General features: G+C 40.7%; 1 protein-coding gene across 1 annotated transcript; it reads right to left on the bottom strand.

The window, feature by feature from the left end:
• Nucleotides 1–1,594: 1,594 nt before the first annotated feature.
• adra1aa (adrenoceptor alpha 1Aa) lies at nucleotides 1,595–16,057 on the bottom strand. Its single transcript, XM_051423292.1, has 3 exons — nucleotides 15,840–16,057; nucleotides 10,310–11,776; nucleotides 1,595–3,044 (listed from the first exon to the last, which is right to left on the bottom strand). Exons 2-3 carry the CDS (start codon nucleotides 11,205–11,207, stop codon nucleotides 2,491–2,493), a joined length of 1,452 nt encoding a protein of 483 aa, XP_051279252.1. The 5' UTR covers nucleotides 11,208–11,776; nucleotides 15,840–16,057; the 3' UTR covers nucleotides 1,595–2,490.
• Between the last annotated feature and the right edge of the window lie 1,898 nt (nucleotides 16,058–17,955).

Genomic DNA, 17,955 nt, shown 5'->3' with positions numbered 1-17,955 from the left:
GGTGGAGACACAGAGTCGTAACACACCGCTTCACAGCAGCATCTTGTTGTTCCAGCTCCTTCAACACTTCACCCACAGGGACACTCCCAGTAAAATGAACTGAGCAAGACAGTGTCACAGTCAATGCACACATCAACAGCAGTCTTGTGATTAGTGAAGCCCCCCCCGAGGCTGTTTGACAGTCGTCCAATTAGAACTTTGCACGATGAGTGCACTGATTAAACCGGAGAGGGGAATCCTATAATGTCAGCATCTTCAGCCACTGATGAGGCCTTCAGGAAGAACACAAGAAGCATCAGGAAGACTTTACAAAGCTATGCCTTCTTGGGAAAAGTGTGCAAACATGACTCACCAGCTGTGCTTTCAGTTCACTGAAACACAGACACTATTATAAATCCACAGTCCTCCCCCAGAATTGATTTGTTATCACTACAATATCATCATTAAAACTGATTTAGCGTTAATGATAACATTTATTCCCTTTAAGAATCAATGATCGTGCTCTCAGTAATGTATCAGAATATTAAAACAATACTGAGGGAATGTAGATTATACATTTCTTGATAATTTCACCATGCATACATAAAATTAGGCTGCTGGAGGAGATCAGGTAGTGCTGATGCTCTGTTCCAGTCTATATCTGACTTCTGCGAGGCTGCGGATCTAATTATGGTATTCATTACAGCTATTGCATTTGGAAGATGATATATCTTTATAAGGCTGGTACACAGGTATTTGCTGGCTGAGGTTTTGCTCATAATCCCACCACTCTGTACAGACAGAGACAATAAGTGGGAGGGGTGAATTAGGTCATCTGTACCATCTATAGTTTATTGCTGCGACTGGATGCTGCTCGCCTAATGGCATCCGCGCAAAGATGGTGTGATTTACAGGTTCACAGACATGCCAGTCAATGACAACGCGGACACAGACAAGCACTCTCACTGCCTTGCCGGATCCCTCCCCTGTGGGAAAGCTGTCGAGTCTACTTCTGCGACTGAACTTAACACGCAGAGGGGTAGATTGGCTTAACGATGCCGACTGCATCTCCTCCCTCTCACACTCACAGAGGGAGTACATCTTGCTACTACAGAAAGGATAGCCAGGGGAAATAAATCGATGCGGTTGGCAGAGGTTGTCCTCTTGCCCTTTGATGCCTCTGCGTAAACAGAGAGACACTTTGCAGTCTTGAAGTCACACTAAAACACACTCAATTTTGCACCCTTGCACTGGTAAACACCACCCACACAGAGGGCCCAGATAAAGCCACTGTGTGCTCTGTATGAGGACGGCGGCTAAAAAAGACTCAAACAAAGAGTACAGCCTGAGAGAAGAATGTCTGAGACTGTGTATGACTTAACTTGACATCTCTAAATCTGGTGGATTTTTTAAGAAGCTTGGGGGCCGGTCAGGATTGAGGTCAGCAACCACAAGGTCAGTTTAAATTCCACAGAAGTATATTAAGACATCCATCTGGCACCACTCGGAGGTACAAGAAATTGTGGGAATGTGGATAGATGAGCTAGAGGTTTTGAGGGGCTATATATCCAGTGAATCAATCAAAAGAAACAACAACAAGAGTCCAAAAATGTCCTCATGAATCCCTTGTTAGGAATATGTCATACAAATTTATTGTAATGTGACATGGAAGTACACAAGGTCCCTTGGTATTTACTGTGTACAGACGGAGCAGTACACTAACAACATTTTGACAACAGGAACAGCATTAGGCAAACTTTGGAAACAACAGGAGCACCACTGACCAGCATTTTTGAAACATTTGGTGAAATCATGCAATATATAAAACTTTCCTATTTACATTTTTATACATTTGAACTGCTCTTCTGTAATATAAAATATGTAAACATTTAGAGATCTTTTAGTCTCTTTACTATATGGATTTTTTTTCTTTTGGTCCACAGACTTTACAGGATCTTCTTTCTACACTTTTCCAAACATTGGATGGACTGCAGTTAGTAGTAGTATTTAGAAAGCTAATCTTCTTAGAGGACCAGTGTGTAGGATTTAGTGGCATCTTCACCCTCCCTTTCCTTCCGAAAGCATGGAAAATGTGATAGCCCCAAGCTGAAGCCAGTGTTTGATTCATCCCATCAAGGCTACCGTAGAAACATGGTGTTAAACATTGGAGGACCATGGTGCCCATAGATATATAAACGGCAAGGAAGGAAGCAAAAACACGACAATTCTTATTTTCAGGTGATTATACAAAACCTACAGATATTATATTCCACTTCTGCCAATAGATCCTCCTGGACCTTTAAAGGGATCAAATATAATGGCTGTGATACCTCTTTCAATCTTACATCCAGGAAAAATCATACGAAAGCAGAGACTTTTACATTTTGAATTTCAAAGCAGCCACCATTCCAGCACAGTTCATCCTGAAGTTAACAGAGCAAATGGAAATATATATTCTCGTCTGTGACCTTGAAAGGGGAGTCATGACTAATGGATGAAGGATTATATTTGCTATACAGGCTCTCCTTTTTCCGACAGGGACAGTTGGTGGATTTTAATGGTGGGAAGGTTTCCGACAGAAGGCGGCTGGGCGCAGTTTGACTCCTGTGGGGGAGTCCCACTGCTGAGGAAGCAGCAGCAGGTTTGGTGGAAGCGTTTACTGCAGAGTTTGGCCACTTTAGCCCTGCTTGTCTCGGCAGGTCCAGAACCGCCTGTGGGGTCTCCAGAAAAGACTCTCCACTCCCTGCTGTCCCTGGAGGAAGGGGTTCTGGACAGGGCCATAGAGGAGGAAGGGCTGAGCCGACAGGGAGCCCCCCTGCTGTCCAGGCCCAGATTAAGGGGCTGGCTGTGACCCTGAGTTTGACTCTGAACTGCATTCAGATGGTGGTGGTTTGATCTTGGAGTCATTCTTAGACAGTGAACTCCGAGTAAACTCTGGAAAGCTTTTTTAAACTCCTGGTTGGAGCAAGGGTAGATGATGGGGTTGATGCAGCTGTTGAAGTAACCGAGCCAGAAGGTGATCTTGAAGACAGTGTCTGAAGGTCTGTAAGCAGGGAATATGGAGCCTGTAGGGACATTAGACACACAAGATTAACATTACAGCACAAAGAACGACAAAACGTTCTTGATTTCTTGTCTGAAAGGAGCTTGATTTATTAGAAAACAGTCTACTGCCACACTAGCAGAGGTAGCAAAAGTATACACATTCTTTACTCAAGTGGAAATACAGATACGTGTGTAAAACAATACTCCAGTAAAAGTAAAATTACTGATTCAGCTTCTTTGCTCAAACAACAGGGAAAAAGTACAAGCTCTGAAATGTGCTCAAAGTATAAAGTCTCGGTTTGAGCTGTTTCTGTGCAAAGTTAACTAAAACTTTGGGTCGTGTCTTCCTTGTTTGTCTGCTTTGTCTTGTTACATAGTTTTTGTAATGCTGCGTCTGTTGTGCACTGGTCTTGATGCTGGGAAGGCGTGAAATGATGCAAAAACCTGCAATAAAAATCAATAATTCCCTTCAAATGCATTAAAACTAAAGTAACAAGCCTGGTTTTAAAATGCAAGGACAAGAAAGTGCAGATATGTGTGTAAAAATGTTGGTGGTAAAAGTAAAAAGTTGTGCTAAAGTAATGTCCAGATACCTGAAAAGACTACTTTAGTACGGTAACTAAGTAATTCATTACTTCTCACCTCTGCATGCAAATCCTAACTTGTTTAATTTTTCCTAATCAAGATGTCCTAACCTGCTCCGTGCCACCCTGGTTATATTTTTGCAAACTTGTTTCACCTCAAACCTGCTAAAACGTGGGGTGGATATAGATCTGGCTATTCAAGACTAGTGAGTCATAAGGGCACATTAGAGAAGTTTGTTTTCTCCCAGAAATGGCAAGGGACTAATTTATGAGGTTGAAAATGAACATCTTATATGATACACAGAACCCTTTATATAAGGATATCCTCAAAAGGGCAAGGTTTGGAAGGAAACTGGGGAGCAGCATTATTCAAGAAAATAGTCATCCAATTATAAAGAAACAAGGCTGAGAATGCAAACATGCTGATGGTTCAGCAGGTAGTATTTTCCAGGTTCCTTTTAGTTTAGCACGTTAACATGCCAGCGCTTGTTAATTGGTGAAACAAAAGTACAGTACAGGTGTCTGGATGTGACTGTTTTATGTGTTTGGTATCCTCTAGCTAATCTGCAGCAAATTTAACAGCAATCTAATCAAGAGTTGTCAAGATGTTTAACCCTAAACCTCCAATGTCAATCTAATGGTGGTGATGGAGTAAAAGTCAAGGGATCGCCAAAGTCACTGGGATTCAACTTCTGGGGAACATGAATGTCTGTACAAAATGTTGTGTCAATCCACCCAGTAACTGTCAATTTGTTTCACAGAATAAGTGACAGCCTGCTGGTGTTAGAAAATAAGTCCTTAGAAAACATCCTCATGGCAATCCAAACTGCCAGCATTGTTAAAGTCCTTTAGCATACATGTTTAGAGCAGCATCCATTACTCCATTACTTGTTCCATCTGTTGCAAAGGTTGTGTTTATCTGAAAATGACTCTGATCTGCATCTACTGAGAGAAACGTATGATTGCTCTTATTTACATCCACTTGAGACAATATATTTTTAATTGTTTTATCCACTTTCCACTAATAAAAAAGCTCACTGTTCGCCATCAAGGTCAAGGATTTTATTATAATTGCTGTCATAAATAGTGCTGCTTTTGATTAGAGGAAGCATTCGCAGCAGAGAGCGTGAGTGGGATCCTTAATGAAGAAGCAGAGAAAATGGCCTAAGAGGCACATTACATGCAGGTCCGCTTGTCACTCTAAATGCAGGTGACTCTTCACATATCCAGTGACTGCCAGTGAAACATTAAAAAAATTAAATGGCTGACTTTCTCCGGTGGCTGCAATATATCTATCTATCACCTATCTTCAGGGGGAGAAGCTGTCTTGTGAAATGCTTTATTGGGCGAGCTCTTGCAGACAGTTAAACGTGGGCTTTCGAAAAATGAGCTCGTGATAAAGAGGGGGGATAGAAAAAAAAGAGATGGAGAGGGTTTGAGAGCAAATTATTTGTGTCTGGCTCTGCAGCTCATACATTTTATCCCCAGCTGTGCCAAAAAGAACAATTCTATTATTGCCGGTACCCTTGATAGAGTCATGTTTTGAATGAAAAAAGAGGGGTACTGCAGCTGTTTGAAAAACGTATTGTTGTCCAAAATCAATGAAGCATCACTGGCTGTTGGCTTATGATGAACTCTTTCAAAAAGTGTTGCATGACCTGCAAAAAGCTATGCAGTCGGACTGAAAATAAGATACGTTTTTGAGACAAACTGTTGCCGTTTGTTGGGAGATATAAAAAGAAAGAAAGAAAGGAAGAAAGGGGATGAGGGGGAGAAGGGGGTTATTTATCGTCCACATTAATAGAAAGCATTGTACCAATACAAAAGCTACCAATGAGTGAAATATGACTTTCACTGCAACAGATGTCCTTGAACCTAGTTCAGGCAAATTTATTTTAAAGCAGAATTAAATCATTTTTGGCCACTTGGGGGAGGCAGATAAAGCTGAAAACACTATGATCTGACTCCTCAGTCTATTGCGCTATATCTTTTAACCCCGTACGACCCTGCTTGGACTTTGAGATCCTCTGGCAGGGGCCTTTTATCTGTTCCAGACTCTCGGTTGAAGACTGAGGAGGACAAAGCTTTTGAAATAAGAGCCCAGAAGCTCTGGAACATCCTGCCCCGAGAAAACACAGCCGACTGAGTCAGCAACTTCTTTCAAATCGAAACTGAAAATGTACTTTCATTGTCTTCCCTGATTTTGTCTAAATCTGTTTTTTATTCTGTTTATAGGTTTCAAAGTTTTAATTCTTTATCTGTTTTGTTTTATGTATTCTTTGAAGCACTTTGTAACTAACTCAGTCTTATTATTATTATTATTATTATTATTATTATTATTATTATTATTATTACTACATGGAGATAGCATATTTCACCTAATAAAGTTGTTGTGGAGGACATATCAGCAAACAGTTGCCTATTTACACGTCCTTCAGCCACAGAGCAACATTAGCATTAATATGGAGTATTTCTGTCCCCCTGATAAATGTAAGCAGACTTCTTGAGAAAAATTTCAGATCATTTAGCAGTTAAATGCTCCAATATGATCGCCAGTTAACTTTGTCTGTCGGCTGTTAAGTGCTAGATGTACATGTAGCCTACTGTGGGTTTTTAAAGCTTTTTGCTGAAAACAGTCTTTATGAGATTGGTGAGTGTGAATCAAAACCAAAACAATAATCTGATAGATGCTAAAAAGATTATAGAGCTGAGGGAGAATTGCAGAGTTGGGTGATTGGTTATCTGTGGATTCGTCTGCACAACTGACCCCTTTCACATTATACCAAAGTAATTTGATCAGTTGTCCATGTAAAAATGTTCATCAGTGAGCTCTAAAGAGAAGCTTACAACACTTAAAAGAACACCACTGGCGTCTGTATTTGACGACCTGCGAAACTCGCAGAAACGAAAAAAGGCCCCATCTACAGCCAGTGTTGGTCTTTTCTGAGCTATTAAACATGGCAGTTCAACATGGCTGAATCCAGGTGTCTGCGAATAAAACATTTTAATTTAAGGTAACGAAAACTCAAGGATTGTATTCTATTCAGGTGATTATACTCTAATGAAAACATTTGAATATTATATTGAATTTCTGCCAATTGAGCCTTCTAAATGTCCTCCTAAAGCAGAAATTTGAGGGGAAAGTGGAAGAAACAGCGCCAGGGGGACCAAAAACGGGGACATTGGACCTCATGGTTAACCACTATAGGCCACAGTTAATGAAGTTATCCTTTAAATCAACAATGGCTTGCTTTACACTTCCTTACAGTCCCTCAGAAGAACTTCCGTAATGTCAAGGAGAGAGAAAAATCCCCCAAATAAATAGAGCTGAAACAATGAGCAGATTTTTGACATGATCAAATTCCCACAATTTATTTTTCCCTGGTGGCAAAATAATGTTCACGCCAATAAATACAATCAAACAATCACAAGTTATCCAGATCTACATGTCAAAATGAGACCATTGCTTGGTGATTCACTGATAAATTTATCATTGTCCACAGACTTATGTGGCAGCGGTATGCAGCCTGACGCCAGCATTAGTAAGGGAGCGTTGGTAAGCTGAGGCTTTTCCTCATTTCCCAGTCAGGAAGGGCCTTCAGCCGAATGGTAACAGCTATATTTACAAGCATGAGAGCATGGAATAAATAAAAAAAACCCTGAGGGGATTTGTGAGGGCTTTGCCATATCTCATATCTACTTGGTTCAGATTTCCTTCTCACATTGACACCAGCACGTGTACAGTAGTGCATGCATGGTCGGCAAGTCGTGTGATTTCCCTTCAAGCTTGTCATCATGAGGCTGGGTGTTTCTCTAAGGGAACATAATATGAGGTCTGACACCGATGTGATGGCTTTGTCTGTCATTCCTCGACTGGCATTGTGATTAAATGAGTCATGGACACAAGGGAGAGAGAAAGGAGCAGAGGGAGAAATGGCTTTACACTTCATTAAAGGATGTGTGTTTGGAATATACGTTGGTCTGAAAGTCTGTGCTTTTGTTTGTAGACGGGGGAGCACCAAAGGCTGTCGGAGATCTAAAAGATTTATAGAGCCTATTTATAGAGCGTCTACCTGGCCGAGTCAAAGCATTTACTACGCTGCTCGAGAGGCCACTAGGCTCGTCTGAATGATAGTAACTTCAGTGTCCTGCCACTGAGGAGCAATTCAATTAACATGATCAAACTATCGAAGCACTTAAAAACCTGGCAATCGATGAATGGATCGTTCAGATGAATTTATGCAGAAGTTAAATGGCTTTCTAAAAGTGGTCTGACTAACATGTGTGAATGTAGGTGATCAAATATATGGACCCGTTTTTAAGTTGTGAAAGCTTGTTGATTAAAAAGTTAAAAGGCAGGTCATTAACCATCCTGTGCATCACTAAAACCTTTTCCATTGGTGGAATTTAATGCACTTAATGGTGGGCCATGGGCCAAAAGCAAACATCTATTGTATTGGTACTAAGTTTCCTTAATTGCCCCGACCCAAGTTCCCCCCTTTTCTCCAGCAGGGGCTAGCTCAAATAGTGGCATCGACAGCTCGCAGTGGCATTTCCAGTTGCAGGTTGAGATGCCAACGATTTTTCCTGAAATGCCACGGCATCTTTCGCCGTTTATATGGTATTTCCGGTGGCAATCTAGGATGCCGCGGCACCTGCCGCTGTTTGTGTGGGTTGCCACCGGTTCACCGTAAGATGCCACGGCATCTCTCGCCGTTTATGGGGTATAACAGTTGCAAACAAGGGCTGTGTCCGAAATCACCCACTACTCATATAGGCCTACTAGCAAACCATACACAACCAAACCAGTAGCCTGTCGTACTGTAGAGAAAAGAGGATATCCGATATCTGCTAGTGAGATACCGACATTTATAGTTTATAAATGTTAACACAATTATACAATATTAGACTTGGTAGCATTTTCATGACCCTATTTGTGCATTTTTTTCAAGGTTTCTTTGATTATTACAATTTTTGATTTATATTACAGTCTGTTATGTTGCAGTGCTGAGGAAAGAAATCGGTGGTAGCCTATGTTTTTTTTTCTTTAAAATGCAATGTAAAATGGGTGCCTGGTTAGCTCAGTGGGTAGAGCTGGTGACCCATGTACTGAGGCTGAGTCTTTGCTGCAGTGGCCCAGGGTTCAAATCTGACTTGTGGCCCTTTGCTGCGTGTCATCCCCTCTCTCTGTCCCCCTTTCCTGTCTATCTTCAGCTGTCTCTATCATAAAGGCAGTAAAAGCCCCAAAAAATACTTAAAAAAAAAAAAAAAAAGCAATGTAAAATGACAAAATACTTTGCACTCAATTAAAAGGCTGCAGTTTAAAGTATTATTTTTTTGGCCTTTTATTTGACAGGGGGGGCAGAGAGAGGGGATGACATGCAGCAAGGGACTGCAGGTCAGACTCAAACCTGGGCCGCTGCGTACATGGGTCACCAGCTCTACCCACTGAGCTAACCAGGTGCCTGTTTTACATTGAATTTTAAATGAAAAAAAACATAGGCTACCACCGATTTCTTTCCTCAGCACTGCAACATAACAGACTGTAATATAAATCAAATATTGTAATAATCAAAGAAAAATCAAAAAAAAAATGCACAAATAGGGTCATGAAAATGCTAACAAGTCTAATATTGTATAATTGTGTTAACATTTATAAACTATAAATGTCGGTATCTCACTAGCAGATATCGGATATCCTCTTTTCTCTACAGTACGACAGGCTACTGGTTTGGTTGTGTATGGTTTGCTAGTAGGCCTATATGAGTAGTGGGTGATTTTGGACACAGCCCTTGTTTGCAACCGTTATACCCCATAAACGGCAAAAGATGCCGTGGCATCTTACGGTGAACCGGTGGCAACCCACACAAACAGCGGCAGATAAACACACATAAATGGTGAAAGATGCCGTGGCATTTCAGGAAAAATCGTTGGCATCTCAACCTGCAACTGGAAATGCCACTGCGAGCTGCCGATGCCACTATTTGAGCTATCAGTTGAGCAAGCTTCGGCCAACTTTACCCGAGGCTCGTATATTGAAAAAACAACTAAATTTTGAAGATGTTTAGAAGATAAAAGCAACAAATTATAATTTCTTAAGTTTGCCAATGTTAGCAAAACTATCTAATTTATGATTTATGCAATTTAGCTAGCTAGTTAACTAGTGTTTTGATAACATTAGATACCAAATTAAGATGTCACTCTACATAAGTCGCTTTTACTTTTTCAAAATTTAGTTTTCCGTATATATTATATAACAGGCGACTCACACGGCACTTAGCATACGTAAGTACAGGAAGTTAGAAAGTCGACCGAGGTTTGCTTGTTTAACTGTTATTGGAGCATAGAGCAAAAAGGGGCGTGGCTTAGGAAGAGTCAATTGACTGATTTCCTGCGTAGTGTCACTCATCCCATTGTGCTCATATGAAAAATAATTGATAAGGGACCCATATATTTAAACAGTTAATGATATTATAACTTTTTTAATTTGATTTTTAATATTTTTTTAGCTAAACATCTGGCCGGCCAAATTGTATCTTATGGTGGGCACAGGCTTCACTTTGGGCAGCCCTGGTTTACATAGCACTGAGTTGATTTCATTCACAATTATTGATTTGCTCAGACAAACGCTACAGAGGTCTTGGACATCATCTGGCTGCAAAATGAATAATCACATACAAGATAAACATGATAATACTCACCAATAGGTAGCACCAGGAAAAAGGGCAGCCAGCACAACACGAAGCAGCCGACCACGATGCCCAAGGTCTTGGCGGCCTTCTTCTCACGTGAGAACTTGAGCAGTCGCAGAGCGAAATGCGTGCGGCTGCGAAGGGCCTCGTCCTCTGATACAGTTGTATTGCCTCTGTGTATCCTGAGTATCACCCTCTCTGAATCTGACTTCTCGGTCTTGTGGCCCTCCCTCAAGCCCTGGCTCTCTCTGTGTGCGACCACATAAACCCGGCAGTACATGACCAGTATGATGGCCAGAGGGAGGTAGAAGGAGCCCACAGCAGAGAAGATAGCGTAGCCAGGCTCCTCTGTGATCTTGCAGATGGACTCGTCCTCAGGTGGTGGCTCTTTCCAGCCAAACAGAGGTCCAATAGATATGATGATGGACAGCACCCACAGCAGCATCACTGCCAGCAGCGCCCTGCGTTTTGTCATTATAGTTGGGTAACGCAGAGGGTAACTGACTCCAATGTAGCGGTCAACAGAGATCACACAGAGGCTCATGATGGAGGCAGTGCAGCAGAGCACATCCACAGCTGCCCAAACATTGCAAAAAACCCGCCCAAACACCCAACGATCCACAATCTCAAAAATGGCAGAGAAGGGTAGTACAGTGGAGCTCAGCAGCAAGTCTGCCACCGCCAGATTAACTATAAAATAATGTGTGACTGTCCGCAGATGTCGATGGCAAACCACTGAGAGGATTACCAGGATGTTTCCCACAATTCCAAACACAATTAAGATACCAAGCACCAGGCCCAACACCACAGCCTTGACTACGTTGAGTTCAGGGACTAGCACCTGGCTGCAGTTGGAGCAGTTCTGTGTCAGAGGAGCTGGGGTCATATTGTCCAACACAGGAACCATCTGTTCCAACACTTAGCTGATGCCCGACACTGTCCTGTGCAGCAAAGGTAGACTGAAACACACTATTTAAGTTCCTTACAGGAGAAAAGGGACATCAGGGCATTCTCATAAAAGCCATTAGAGTAATGATCACATTAAGTCTGTCTTGTCAAAACATAATTTGAATGATGATGCCTCGAGCAAATGAGCCATTACGTTGGCAAAGCATCAAGAAAAACTACAGGATGCATGCAGAAACACAGAGAGAGAAGTGTAATGTATGCAGACAAAACCTACTGCGCTGAGATCAGGTAATCCATCTTGAAAATGTTACCGATGTTAAAACTGACTGTTATTATGCAGCTGGTACAAAAACACTGTCAGAAATGCATTATAGATGGGGCAGAAAGGTGGGTGCACACATCGAGAGAAGAATCTTTGCATGTTCTCTCAACCAAAAAATGCAGTTTGAGAAGACACTTTTCTGGGTAAGACAGTGGGCGAGTACTAGTCCATGCTCTTCCTGTTGAGTGCAGGGGCTGATTCAGCTTCAACACAGCAACAGGATTCTGCAACAGTATCCAGGCCCCCTATTAAAAAGAAAGACATGAGAGTCTGCTTTGAGAGAAGTGGCACATCCATCACATACAGTAAAACACAAAAACATTCATCCTTGTTTTCTCTGTTGTTTCAGGGTTGGGTTTTTTTTTTTTTTTTTTCCATGTTGCCGCGGCTCTGATCTATCAAGTCGAGTGGGCGAGAGACAATGTCTGAGCCACCGTTGCTGTCAGATCAATGTGACCATCTCACGCTTATTGACTAAACACAATGTGAGGGTGAGGAATAAAGAAACTGATATCAGGACTGATCAGCTGTCTGTTTCACTGAATGGTCTGGGAAAAGCATCACACAATTAAAATCTGGAGCAGAATAGTTTGGCCTAGTGTGTATTTTATTGCCATTTTGTGATGCAAATATGATCTTCAACTGACCTCCACAAGCCTTATCTTGCTCTTCATCCCCCCCTAAAAAAATCAATATCATGTTCTTTGTACATAAATAAATAAATAAATAAAAAAAGTAAAAAAATAAATAAAAAAGACTGGAAACAGGGGGAAACAGCTATTTCAGCCAAGAAATAGCTCCTGCAGGTAAATCTAATGTAACCTAATCTTGCAAGGTAGCCGGACTTGTGATGTTGCTCAAGAATCCATCTCGCCAAGCTTTAATTTATGCGTTTGTGGCCAAACTTCATGCTACCGGATAAATCAGCGTCCTTTGAGGAAGTTCTGGCAGGTGCATAGAGGCTGCTTCTAGCATCAGTTATATGCTGATAACTGGAGAACTCCCCATACAACCACACATTTTTACACTTTGGTTTTTTTTCATACATATTAAACAAACAAGATAGAACATGTTAATTAGGGAGCATTAAAAGGTGATGGTGGGCAGGTTGTTGTTTTTAAACCTTTGTTTCCCCCGGCTTTCTGTATTTAGCTAAGCACAGATAATTGTCTGCTGGCTCTTCTTTGTCTAGTGGCATCCAGCAATGAAGTTGCAGACTGCGGCTACACCTCTAGCATCTGTATTTCACAACCTGGGAATTAGAACGAGTTGTGAAGTGTGTAGAAGAAATCTATTGGTTTGTGCTTTCTGGGCTACTGAAAAAACAGCTCATTCTAAGGTAACAAAAACACAACAATTCCTATATTCAGGTGATTATACAACATATCTATGAATATTATATTCCATTTTTGACAATAGATCCTCTTAAATGTTACACACTGGACCTTTAATGCACAGCTTTGGTGCATATTAGTCAGGCTAGCTGTTTCCATCTGTCGTCATGCTAAGTAAAGCTAATTACCTGCTAGTTCTATAATGCACAGATGTGTGAGTGGAACTGATGCTCTTATCTAACTCTCACAGGAAAAGTGAATAAGCAGATTTCCTAAAATGTCTACTATTCCCTCAACATTTGTGAGTTTCCCCCCTGCAGCTGCTTTTGTTTTTAAGGCTCTGTGCGTCGTGGCTTTATAGCCATATAAGATAAGCAAAATGAGAAATCCCGTTGTTCAGATGGATTTCAGAGTGACGTTATTGTTCACTGCTCCTCCAGCAGTGCTGATTTTGGCCTGAATCGCTCCCTCTGACTTTGATGCATCGAATTAATTTCATTTTGAATGTTCTGTCCTTTGACTGGAAAACAATGTCTTCGTACCACGCAAACTCCCCCACAGATGTGAGATTAATCTTGTCCATGCAGATTACGGACATTTGTGATGTGGATGTTCCTTAACTAAACGTAGATTAGATGGGACTAGTAAAAGTAGTGCAGCCATGTTGACGATTTGAGGATTTTGTTAAGCTGCTTTATTTGAGACTAAATTAAAAGTTCATCTGAGTTGCCCTCTTTTCTAGTGAGTGTGTTCCTTATCTATCTATCTATCTATCTATCTATCTATCTATCTATCTATCTATCTATCTATCTATCTATCTATCTATCTATCTATCTATCTATCACACATCAGACTCTACACAGACAACGGGGATGGAGAAGGCATTATGCAGTCCCCTCAAGTCTTTAGCCCCCTCCTCTCCCTTCTCCATTGCTCTTTGCCACACTATTAACCACCGGCTGACCTTTTCCTCTGCGCCTCAACCTCTGCTCCACGCTGGATGTACAGCTGTTTGACATGTTTTATAGACTATTTTGTCTCCCGTTAGCTCCTGTGGTGGCACGGTGCGGCAAAAAAGACCAAAAAATAAATTAAAAAGCCTGCATTCAACAGCCATCATAACGCATCACCTGAGCGCTTCTCCCACCCACTCAAGAGGAAGGAGGTGGGGGATTGGGGTGGGTGCTGGTGCCTCTAAGGTAATTATAAAAGTTTATCCACATAGAAAATTGCAGGAGCTCATTACACCATCATCATTTTGCACTGTAGGAAAGATTAAGTTACCTCAGCTTAAAATATTAAGTGTCCCTGCTGTATTAAAATATTAAACATACTGTGTTACAATGAACAGGAGGAAATAAGCCTGATGGATTTACTGTAAGACAAGTTCATGTCATATGGAGGGGATACGTTCAGTCAGGATTTTCTTATGTGCTCTGTTTATTTTCTCAGTAGTAAATGAGTTTCATGTTCGGCGCTAAAGCATGAAGGCAGCAGACGTTAATGTCACTGCCTGTAATAAGAGAGATATGACATTTGTGGCTGCTTGTTGACTTTATTACATTCAAAATTATTCATTCATATTCATTAGAATGAAAAGGAGTATGGGACTAGGGGTTGATGTGGTTAATAATCATCATGTTTACCATTTTTTGTTTTCATTTTTACCAGAAACGATGTGTTCAAACTGGAAGAAAGACCCATTTCTTAAAAAGCTGAGCCAATTAAAATGTCCAATGAGCCTAACAAACCTAATTTGATCAATTCATTCAACTGGCACGTTATAATCACAAGACTTAAACTCATGATAAAAACTACTGCTTTTGAGATAAATTAAAAACTGACAAGCTTATGTAACATCAGGCTCACGATAAAAGATCTGTTGATTCCTCTGAATTGCCGATAGAGTTTGGAGAGAATGGGATTTTATTTGGGATGCATATGGATCCAGGTGCAGTGAACTAATGCACACTGGTTATTTTCCACCCCTGATCTATTTAATATTCATATAGAGTAACACACACATCAGTGGGTGTTCAGTGGAGAGCAGGCGTACGCAGCGGCCCCTAAACCAGTGAGCAACCTCATAATGAAGTAGCTATAGAGGTTAGATGCCTTGCTCAACGGCATGTAGCGGTTACGTGTTTACTTTCTTTATAAAACAATGCAGGTGTTTCCTGTTACAAGCATGTTTCTCCACCACTGAATAGTCTACAAATACAAGCTCTGTGTGTTCTTGGCTGTTTTCCAGGCAGACACACAATAATGTGTTGATGTACAGCTGCTGCTGAGGGTCACACAGGAACCCTGAGCCGGGGTCGTGCAGCCTCTCTTTCTGTCTGCAGTTGTTTTAATTGGTTGAGGAGTAAACACCCAGTCTCACTCAGATTTAATCTCAATATCTGCAGCGCTGTGCCGGGTAATTCCCAGCTCTATAAAAAGAGACCACTTTAGGTGATACCTGACAGAAAGTGATATCCATACAGTAACAAAATGACTGAGGCGGTCAAGAGTCAGCAGAGACCTCATAGTGCATCTCTCTGATGGACTGTTAAAACCACATGGGGGTCCAAATCTCAACATCCTTAATATTTAAGGAGTGGTGACACAGGCATGTTATTTTAGACTTGGAAAGACTATTGAAGACATCAGACAGAGCCTATTTGGCGAGATAAATCATACTTTAAAAAATGAGATGTATTAATCTATAAATTAAATTAAAAAATAAATTAAATCAACATTATTTTTCACTACTTCGGCACAATTTATGATTAAATGATACTTAATTTCTCAGAAATCTTTCCCTTTTTTTTTTTAAAACAAAAGTCCGCTCATGTGGTCATAAACAATGATCCAGCATCAGCAGCATGAAAGCGTCCACTGAATGAGAAATAATTAGAGACAGAAATGAACAATCCTCTCAAAATGCCTTCAATTAAATGCTTGAAATCCAAAAAAATGTTCCGGCACTCACCTAACTTTGAGTTGGATTTCTCGCGTCCCGACGCTTCCCTGAGCCACATTTGGAGACGGCTGTGATTGCGCAGAGCCGCGCCAGGAGACGGTGAAAGGGGAAAGTCAAGTGCGCTCAACGCGGAGGAGCTCTCACGGCTGCCGGTTTAAAAACACCCGACCTTCAGGTGCTCCGAGTCTCTTCAGATGATGGTGAGTCTACCAAATGACTCACTGCTTTCTCTCCTCGAACAACTTCCACCACCACCACCCCCCCCATCAACCCTCCTCCCTCCTCCCCGTTCATCCCCACCACCACCCAACCATCCTCTTCCTCACCCTCACCGTCAGCATCACTCCCTGTGCGTCATCACAACCAGTCACCGTCTACCCACTTTTCATTCACAAATGTTTCATTAAGGAGCGTCACTCACCTGGCACAGCTGTCAAACAGCAGGAGAGGAAAAGCACGACTGGGAAAGTTTTTGTTATTTTTAATGTCAGTATCCTACAATTACAGTAAAATGCCAATAAAATATCACCTGGAAACTAGAAAACCAGCTTCATTTTATTATAATAAAGGAGCTTTCTAACACATATTCAATATTGTCACTCAAAAATAATAGCCGTCTCCACAGTTGGAAAAACAAAACCTCATTAAAAAAAATTATCATGTCAACTGAATTGATGAATAGCTGGCTTCACTTTACTTTATGCTGTCAATAAAGTTTGAGTTTGTTATGATCTGATGATATTCCACTTCCACTATTTTATTACATTTATGTAAAAAAAAAAAACATACAGGCAGCAGCTATTGTATGTTGTTCCCCAGCAGGAACAATAATAACTATATTATATTAAATCCCTATTCGTAAACTTTAAACAATGTAATTCCCTCCCTTTTCTCCATTTCAGTAACAATATAACTCTAATATTACACTGTAATTATAGGTCATCTAACTCAATGGTTCTCACCCAATAACGGTACAGAACTACTAATAAGCTGTACAATGAGCACAAATAGTGAACCCAATTGATATTTTTAAAGGATCTTTTTAAACAATGCTTTGTCTGTATTATGTATTTTTTTATACACACTTAAAAGGCTTCTTTTTTGGACAAATTTAGTGGTTTCTTCCGGTTTTCAAAGTTTAGAGCTTAAATTAGAATGTGTTTTCTTACATCCCTTAAAAAAACAAGAAGGTCTGGCAAACCCTCACAAAGCTTTGGCGACCCCTAGTGGGGGCCCCCGACCCCCAGGTTGGGAACTGCTGATTTAAATAGTACTTACAGTTAGATTTATTTCTACAAAGAACACCCTTATTCTCTCTAACGTCTTGTCTTCTTTGTGCTGGTATAAGTAGTGGTACCCAGTAAGTATCTTATTCATACCCCTACTTTATATACTATACATTTAAACCTAATTACAAATAAACCTAATTATATATATTAATATAAGTGCTTTGATGAATATGAAGTGAACTGTGTCACATGTCTGTACCTTGTTCCTTATGTGATAAATTATGTGTGATTTCCGCCAGTGTTTTTTTGTATTATGTTTTGTTTTGTGTGCTTTTGTGTTTGTTCTGCAGTATTTCTGTACCACTTTTCAAAAATCAATAAACAAATGCTAAAAGAAAAAAAAAAGATGATTTTAAAATTGATCCTACAATGGTACCCTACCACAACAGTATATATATAAATATATACATATATTTATACATATATATTTATATATAGCCTACATCTGTTGCACAACTCAGTCGATATATGTTTGTTAATGCCTGAGGCGTAACAGTCAATTGCAGTTTATACAGCATTGCAATTTCACCAGGGACTTTGTTATTCAACGCCTGTGCCTCCACTTTTTCTGTCTCTTTTTTTTTCTCAATTAAGCTATGATGAGGAGATGAAGCAGAAACAAGCGAACAAACACACCCACAAGAACACATGAATAGAAACAGCACATTGATCCCGGTTTTTTTTTTTGGACCGATCCCGTTTTTTTTTTTCTCACTGTGAACAAATCCTCTGTTTATCCAGTTGGTGTGTTCTTTGTGTTCTGGTTGGATCCAGATATGAATGCTTCAGCTGGGGTTGCTGCCGGCTCACAGTGAGAGATGTTAAGCTCATCTGTA

This window comes from Dicentrarchus labrax, unplaced genomic scaffold (assembly GCF_905237075.1).
Source record: "Dicentrarchus labrax unplaced genomic scaffold, dlabrax2021, whole genome shotgun sequence".
Lineage (NCBI taxonomy): Eukaryota > Metazoa > Chordata > Actinopteri > Moronidae > Dicentrarchus > Dicentrarchus labrax.
This window is presented reverse-complemented; position numbering and strand designations above follow the sequence as displayed.

Excerpts from the sequence above, each read along its gene's own strand:
- adra1aa (XM_051423292.1), bottom strand. The coding sequence starts at position 11,207 with ATGGTTCCTGTGTTGGACAATATGACCCCAGCTCCTCTGACACAGAAC. Across the intron at positions 3,045-10,309 it reads TTTCCTGGTGCTACCTATTG|GCTCCATATTCCCTGCTTAC; the intron begins GTGAGTATTATC and ends ATGTCCCTACAG.